This window comes from Bison bison, unplaced genomic scaffold (genome assembly GCF_000754665.1).
Source record: "Bison bison bison isolate TAMUID 2011002044 unplaced genomic scaffold, Bison_UMD1.0 scf7180017864068, whole genome shotgun sequence".
Taxonomy (NCBI): domain Eukaryota; kingdom Metazoa; phylum Chordata; class Mammalia; order Artiodactyla; family Bovidae; genus Bison; species Bison bison.
In genome coordinates this window covers 886,285-894,682 of record NW_011494640.1, presented here as the reverse complement: position 1 = coordinate 894,682, position 8,398 = coordinate 886,285, and the positions used below count along the sequence as shown (strand labels likewise).

The window sequence follows — 8,398 nt, the reverse complement described above, 5'->3', positions numbered from 1 at the left end:
GGGGCCCGCCTGACTGGGAGGCTGGGCCAGCAGGCATCAAGGTTGATAAGACCTGGCCCCCACTGGCCCCCACGACTGTGCTGCTACTGCCCGCGTGCCAGAACCATGAGGGCACTCAGTGGCCCCCGCCTCATGCTCTGTGGCCTGCTGCTGCTGCTGTTCCAGGCCTCATGCGCCCTTGGCCTCGCCCCACTGTCCAGAGGTGAGGGGGCCCCATGTGAGGTGGGGGATACCGGGCACTGAGACAGACAGAGGCTAAATTGGATCCAGCATGGGCGGGGGCGGGCAGGCAGGGGTGCCCCACAGGGCTGACGCAGGAACAGACAGAGATGGTGACAAACACAAGGACCAGGGTGGGCTGACCCTGTCTGTTCTGTGTGGAGCGGGCATGAGAAGGCTTCTCTGAGCCTGTCTCTCGGCTTTGCAGCTCCCAGGCTGTCCTCAGGGACCAGGCACCCTGCAGAGATGGTCTTGGTCTTCTGGGTCACTGACCGCACAGCCTTCTGTCACCTGGGGCTGCAACCAGGCCCAGGGCTGAGCTCACGACTCTCTGATGACTGCAGATCTGAGAGAGGAGGGGTGGCAAGATGACATTCCCCCTTCCACCAGCGCTTCCAGCATATTCTGGACTGGGCTGTCCATGAGCTGTACCACTGAGTTTCAGTTGTTAGGACAGAGTCCTAGGATGCCCAGCTCCTCCTGTGCAGATGGGGAAATTGAGGCCAGAGAGAGGAGGACCTATCTAAAACCACACAGTGAGTGAGCAAGCCTCAGAGCCTCGTGGCTCCTGGTCCACTGTCCCATGGTGTGGCCAATGCCCTCTCCATCTCTGGGCCTCAGTTTACCCATTTGTAGCCTCAGCTAGTGGCAACCAGGAAACCAAGTTGCAAGGTGATTTCTGAGGTCCCTTGAGGACTTCTGATGTCCCGGCCTGGGGCACCATGGCTGGGAGATAGGACTGTCCACACACCTTGTCTTTCTTGATGCTTCCTGCATCCCTGCTTGGGAGCAGCCCAGATTTAGTGGTGGACAGAGTGCAGACTTCTGTACTGGCTGCAGGGCCAGGCCAGTGATAACATCAAGCATTAAGCCTATCCTCCCCTCCAGGCAGATGAGAAAAGCGAAGCTTCAAAGCTGCAATCATCTGCCCAAGGCCACAGAGCTAGGACTCGGACTCCGTCTACCCCACTTGGGCTCTGTGTCCCTCCCAGCACATGGTACTGCCTCCCAGGCTGTCTGGAAAGACATCGCTCCCTGAGGGTGTGTCTTGGGGGCCCACTTGATCAGACTGCCAAGGTGGCCACGAGGAACTCCTGCTGTTTTTCCTGTTCTTAGAGACCAGCCAGCAGGCTCTGCGGGACTGGGGCCAACTGGGTGCGCTTTGCTGATTCTCTTTGACGCTCAGATGAAAGAGCCCACGTTGACGGGTGTTGCACTGGTTTTCAAGGCTGTGCCCGCCGGAGGGCCGACCCTCAGTTCCCTCCTGCCCAGGCAGGGCAAAGAGAATCTCTTGTTTACACTCTGGGCTGAAACCTGAGACGTGAAGGCTATCTTCTCCTTTGCTGCCTCTGAGAACGCTACATGCCCAGCCTTGAGCTGGCACCTTACACATATTTTTGCTTGCCCTCAAAGGATTCTGTAAGGAAGGGATCACCTGTCCATTGTACAGACAGGAAACTGAGGCTCAGAGAGGTGAAGGTGCCATTTGAACCTCTGTCTTTCCTATGGGCTGAGCTGGGGGCCTCTGGCAAGTTGCTTGCCTGCGTCCCCATGCTGACAGCAGGACCCAGCCAGGCTGATTCATGTCTGGTCTAGTCTGCCTGAGGCCTCAGGTCTGGATCTAAGTAGCCCCTGATGCCCTGTTCCTTCGTCTTAAGTATCTCCGCTCCATCCTCCTGACCTTTGCCCCCTCCCAGGGCACCTCTGCCGGACCCGGCCCACCGACCTGGTGTTCGTCGTCGACAGCTCACGCAGCGTGCGGCCCGTGGAGTTTGAGAAGGTGAAGGTGTTCCTGTCCCAGGTCATCGAGTCACTGGATGTGGGGCCCAATGCCACCCGCGTGGGCCTGGTCAACTACGCCAGCTCCGTGAAGCAGGAGTTCCCGCTGCGGGCCCACAGCTCCAAGGCTGAGCTGCTGCAGGCTGTGCGCCGCATCCAGCCGCTGTCCACGGGCACCATGACGGGTCTGGCCATCCAGTTCGCCATCACCAAGGCCTTAAGCGATGCAGAGGGTGGTCGCCCCAGGTCCCCCGACATTAGCAAGGTAGGGGCTCACAGGAACGTGGCAGCCTGCAGCAATGAAGAGATACAGCTAGGTTTTCAGGGCCAGGAGCCTCGGCCTCTGGAGGGGAGGAGATTGTACAAGGCCGCTCCCCAGGGAACCCAGGGTAGGGATACTAAAAATAGTGCTGCCCCCTCTGGCTTCTTATCAAGAATCATCTCAGGGGGCCTCACCACACCCCCTTTCTCCAGATAAAGAAACATGGGCTCAGGAAGGTGAGTTGTATTTCTAACCCAGGCCTGTCAGGTCACCAAGACAGGGGGTTGGGCATCCAGGCCAGGGGAGGAGACTCAGGAATCAGAAGCAGACTCAGGTCAGAAGCAGAAAAGCAGCCAAAGGGGCTGGACGCTGAGTCCCAGACTCCTACAGAGCAGTTTGGAGGACCCGACTTAGGGCAGGCTGGACAGGGGGTGGGTGAGGGCCAGCCTCGGCACCAGGGTCCATTCTTGTGGCCCTTTCCCAGATACAGCACACAGGGGACTTGTGGGAGGGCAAGTGTTTTCTTCCTAGGGAAGTTAGTGTCTTGGGGAACGGAGGGAGAAAAGGCAGCATCTTCCCTCATTCCGTGGGCATCTATATGGGTACCACCTCTCTCCCAGGGTATACAAGGGAAGATGGGCAGAAGAGGAAAAACTTCCACTCTTTAGCTTCTGCCTCTCTCTGGTGGCCAAAAGGTAGAACTGCATAGAGTTGAGTACAGAGGTTTGGCCCTGCCCTCGCAAGCACCCCCAGGCTGACGGAATGGAGGTGGCTCTGCCCTCAGAGGTCACAGAGCTGTCTGATGGAGGAGACACCCAGAAGCCCTAGTCAGATGGAAGAGCACCTAGCCACGCCTCTCACTCAGAAGAAACCTTTCTCCTCTTCCACTATCCAAGTTCTTTTTCTCGGGCCTGATATTGGTGGTGGCAGCAGTCATATCCACCTGCCACCGAATAGTTGTGTGACCGGGGCTTGCCACTCCGCCCCTCCGGGTCAATCTCCTCTTATGTCAACCGTCCTGGGGTGTTGAGGGGGCGGGTGGTGCTGCTGGAGGACCAAGTGGCCCACCCAGTGTGGGGAGGGAGGCCAGGCTCTCGCATGTTCCTCCTCTGCGACGCAGGTGGTCATCGTGGTGACGGACGGGAGGCCCCAGGACAGCGTGCGGGACGTGTCTGCGCGGGCCCGGGCCGGCGGCATCGAGCTGTTCGCCATCGGCGTGGGCCGCGTGGACAAGGCCACGCTGCAGCAGATCGCCAGCGAGCCGCAGGACGAGCACGTTGACTACGTAGAGAGCTACAGCGTCATCGAGAAGCTGTCCAAGAAGTTCCAGGAGGCCTTCTGCTGTGCGCGGGCGGCGGGGGGCAGGCGATGGGCCAGGCTGGGGGTGGTGCTGGGGAAAGGGAGATTGGGGAAAGGCGGTCGGGTGTCTGGCCAGGGCCAGGGCAGGGGCAGGGCTGAGAGCGGACAACTGGGGGCGGAGGTGGCCTATAAGAGGCGGGGACTGAGATTGAGACCACATTGGGGGCGGGGCCAGGGCCTTATCTGGGCTGATTCCCACCCAGTCCCAGGTTGAAGGACTTGGGGAGGAGGTGACACTCAAAAGACCTTTTTTTTTTTTTTGGAGATAGAGTCCTGGCAGGGAACATGGGGAGGGCCTAAAAAAGCCTGTGCTATTTGGCTGTGGTATGTGTATGTGTGTGTGTGTGGTGGTTGGGGGGTGGAGGGTTGGGATGCCAGTCTTCTGCCATGTGGGAAGGTCTGAGGGGGCTTGAGCATTGGGGTGGAGAAATTTCAGAACCTTTAGCGGGGTGGAGGAGGCAGTGCAAGGATTCTTCTCCACGTGTAAAACAGATCTAGGAAGAGCCTGAATCTAACTGAGAATTCTAGGCCATAATGCACAGTACCACAAATCTGGCATTTCACAAATATTTGTTGAGCGTCTTCTGTGTGCTGTGTTCACTGCTGCGTGTTTTGTTCTAGTCATTTGGAATACAACAGTGAACAAAGGGGATTTAGGCCCTGCCCCTGTGGCCTATATCATTTCAGCAGGAAGCTTTAGTTTATTATCAGCAATGCCACCATCTCCAGGGATGTCAGCCTGGCTGCAGTGATTCTGGCCTGGGTTGAGGGTCTGGAACCCCACCCGGGTGAGGGCCTGAGTGACCCTGAGCTTATGAGGGGCGATTCTGGCTGAGATATCCAAGGGCCGGTGACCGTGTGCTTCTGTCTCCTCTCGTCCCTGCAGTGGTGTCAGACCTGTGTGCCACGGGTGACCATGACTGTGAGCAGGTGTGTGTCAGCTCCCCGGGCTCCTACACCTGTGCCTGCCGCGAGGGCTTCACCCTGAACAGTGACGGCAAGACCTGCAATGGTCAGTGGGCCGGACACAGGCAGCCTGGGGAGGGTGGTGGGGAGGGGATGGGGCCTTGACCAGTCCCCAGGAAGCCCACCCGAGCCTCCCTGCTCCTTGCCTCTGGACTAATCTGCAATGGATGTCTTCTATGGACTTGTGGACACAGAGGGGGAAGGAGAGGGTGGGATGAATTGAGAAAGTAGTATTGACATGTATGCACTCGCATGTGTGGAGCAGATAGCTAGTGGGCAGCTGCTGTGGCTTTCCGGGTCGCTCAGTGGTAAAGAATCTGCCTGCCCATACAGGCACTGCAGGAGATACAGCTTTGATCCCTGGGTCGGGAAGACCCCCTGGAGGGGGAAATGGCAACCCCCTTTAGTATTCTATCCAGGATAATCACATGGACAGAGGAGCCTGGTGGACTGCACAGTCTCTGGGGTCATAAAAAGTTGGACACGACTTAGTGACTGAGCAGGCAGGCAGGGGAAGCTACTGTAGAGCACAGGGAGCTCAGCTCAGTGCCCTATGATGCCTAGAGGGGTGGGAGGGAGGCTCAAGAGGCTTGTGTATACATATGGCTGATTCATGCTGTTGTACAGCAGAAACTAACACGACATTGTAAAGCAATTATCCTCCAATTTAAAAGAAAGAGATGTCTTCTAGAGTTTGATGTTTGCAGTTCTCTTCTTACTGTCCCTCTTTTTGCCACTGTGGATGGTGGGTTTAGTGTGGTAGAAGGAGTTACATAGTCTTGAACTCACATCTTGGTGCCACTACTTCTGAGTTGTGTGATTTAACCCTGTTTAGAGCTTCAAGTTTCAATGCTGGAGGTTAGGCTGCCCAGAGGGAGTTCTGAGGCCCAAATGGGATGATGTTCTGAACAGCTGTTGGGTGTGGTGGGTACCCAGCCACTGGCTGGGATGAATGACTGTGTCCTTAAGCTTCACCTCACTGCCTTCCTACCCTCCCCAGTCTGCAACGGTGGCGGGGGCAGTTCGGCTACTGACCTGGTCTTCCTCATTGATGGGTCCAAGAGTGTGCGGCCGGAGAACTTTGAGCTGGTGAAGAAGTTCATCAACCAGATTGTGGACACGCTGGATGTATCGGACAAGTTGGCCCAGGTGGGGCTGGTACAGTACTCAAGCTCTGTGCGCCAGGAGTTCCCACTGGGCCGCTTCCACACCAAGAAGGACATCAAGGCAGCCGTGCGGAACATGTCCTACATGGAGAAGGGCACCATGACTGGGGCTGCCCTCAAGTACCTCATCGACAATTCCTTCACTGTGTCCAGCGGGGCTAGGCCTGGTGCCCAGAAGGTGGGCATTGTCTTCACTGATGGCCGGAGCCAGGACTATATTAACGATGCTGCCAAGAAAGCCAAGGACCTTGGTAGGTGCTGCTGGGACCCTGAACACCACCAGTGGCCAGGGGTGCTCATGGAACAGCTCAGTTTCAGTTTAGCTTAGGTCTGTTCTGATGAGTGCCCTAAACCCAGGTTCGATATAAATGAGGTTTGTCCAACTCTTTCTTATACTGATGAAAAAACTGAAGCCCCAGAAGAGTAAGTGGATTGTTCTGATGGCCTTTTGGTAAGTGAGGCTTGGAACTTTTCCAGTTGAATATTCCCAAGAGCACACCATCTGTTGGCAGGCAACCCCACTTTGGGACAAGCCTGAGTCTCAGCTTTGTCACCTATTAAATGAAAATAATAGCAACCAGTAGATGGATATTATAAGGGTTACATGAGATTACAAAGTTCTCAGTACAAGGAATCAGTACAAGTCTGATATATTGTAGCATCTCAGTAAATGTTGATTGCCTCAATGTCTTTGTCCCAGGCATTGTGCCTGCAATTCCAGCATCTGCCACCAGGAGGTGACGGGTTTGATTGCCTGGGCATTCCCCAGATTTAGCCATGGTTGCCTGTCCCCACGGTGAAAGTGAAGTGAAGTGAAAGTCACTCAGACGTGTTTGACTCTTTGCAACCCCATAAACTATACAGGCCAGAATATTGGAGAGAGTAGCCTTTCCCTTCTCCAGGGGATCTTCCCAATCCAGGGATCAAACCCAGGTCTTCTGCTTTGCAGGCAGATTCTTTACCAGCTGAGCCACAAAGGAAGCCCAAGAATATTGGAGTGGGTAGCCTATCCCTTCTCCAGAGGATCTCCCTGACCTAGGAATTGAACTGGGGTTTCCTGCATTGCAGGCGGATTCCTTACCAACTGAGCTGTCAGGGAAGCTGCCTGTCCCCATGGCCACCATTATTCACCTTGTTCCTCTTGGCAGGCTTTAAAATGTTTGCTGTGGGTGTGGGCAATGCCGTGGAGGATGAGCTGAGGGAAATCGCCTCAGAGCCCGTGGCAGAGCACTATTTTTACACAGCTGACTTCAAGACCATCAACCAGATTGGCAAGAAGTTGCAGAAGAGGATTTGTGTGGGTGAGTGAGACCAGAAAGGGCACCAGTGGGAGGAGGAGGTGGGGCTCTGATGATGCGTGTGGGTGTCTGTTTGTGTAACCATCCTGGACTAGATATGGATGGGAAAACAGGAGCTGGGATAGCATCATGAGTTGGCAGAACTGGGAGGAGGGCTGACCAATCTGACTTTTCAGTTCAGTCACTCAGTCGTGTCCGACTCTGCGACCCCATGGACTGCAGCACGCCAGGCTTCCCTGTCTTTCACTATCTCCTGGAGTTTGTACAAACTCATGTCCATCGAGTCGGTGATGCCATCCAACCATCTCATCCTCTGTCATCCCCTTCTCCTCCTGCCTTCAATCTTTCCCAGCATCAGGATCTTTTCCAATGAGCCAATTCTTCACATCAAGTGGCCAAAATATTGCAGTTTCAGCTTCAGCATCAGTCCTTCCAATGAATATTTAGGACTGATTTCCTTGAGGGTTGACTGGTTTGATCTTCTTGCAGTTTAAGGGACTCTCAAGAGTTTTCTCTAACACCACAGTTCAAAAGCATCAATTCTTCGCTGCTCAGCTTTCTTTATAGTCCAGCTTTCACATCCATACATGACTGGAATGTACACATGACTGGAAAAACCATAGTTTTGACTAGACGGACCTTTGTCAGCAAAATAACGTCTCTGCTTTTTACTATGCTGTCTAGGTTGGTCATAGCTTTTCTTCCAAGGAGCAAGCATCTTTTAATTTCATGGCTGCAGCCACCATCTGCAGGGATTTTGGAGCCCAAGAAAATAAAGTCTGTCACTGTTTCCATTGTTTCTCCATTTGCCATGAAGTGATGGGAATGGATGCCATGATCTTCGTTTTTTGAATGTCGAGTTTTAAGCCAGCTTTTTCACTCTCCTCTTGTCCTCGGTCTGATTTTTTACAGCCAGCAAACATGTACTGAATGCTCTTTTACAAGCGGCACTGTTCTCAGTGCTTTCCAAATGTGAAATCATTTAATCCTATTTGGTAGGAATATTGTTATCCCCATTTTAGAGACAGGAAAACCAAGGCCAGAGGGGTGGAACAACTGAGTAACTGGAGGAGCCAGGATTTGAACCCTGCTTCCTCTCCTGGTTCCCAGTGGTAAAGAGTGTAGATTCCCCAGTCAGACAGGCCTGGGTTTGCATGTTTGCTTTGACACTAACTAGCTGCTGGCTCTGGGCAAGTTGTTTACCTTCTTGAGTTCTTCATTTGTAAAACGGGATTGATAACAAACCCAAAGAGTTGGAGTGAGGAGTCACCAAGATGACCTCGGGGCCCCCGACTACAGCGTCCTGCACGTCGTAGGTGGTCAGCATTGGGGAGGCTGTTTTGGAGTTC

At 54.3% G+C, this 8,398-nt stretch overlaps 1 protein-coding gene across 1 annotated transcript in view; it reads left to right on the top strand.

Moving 5' to 3' along the window:
• Nucleotides 1-63: 63 nt before the first annotated feature.
• MATN1 (matrilin 1, cartilage matrix protein) overlaps nt 64-8,398 on the top strand; it is a 9,245-nt gene continuing 910 nt past the window's right edge. Inside the window, exons 1-6 of the mRNA XM_010836879.1 lie at nt 64-202; nt 1,917-2,263; nt 3,381-3,603; nt 4,506-4,631; nt 5,586-6,002; nt 6,900-7,052. Coding sequence (XP_010835181.1) covers nt 106-202; nt 1,917-2,263; nt 3,381-3,603; nt 4,506-4,631; nt 5,586-6,002; nt 6,900-7,052 — 1,363 coding nt within the window. The 5' untranslated portion in view covers nt 64-105. The remainder of the gene's footprint in view (nt 203-1,916; nt 2,264-3,380; nt 3,604-4,505; nt 4,632-5,585; nt 6,003-6,899; nt 7,053-8,398) is intronic.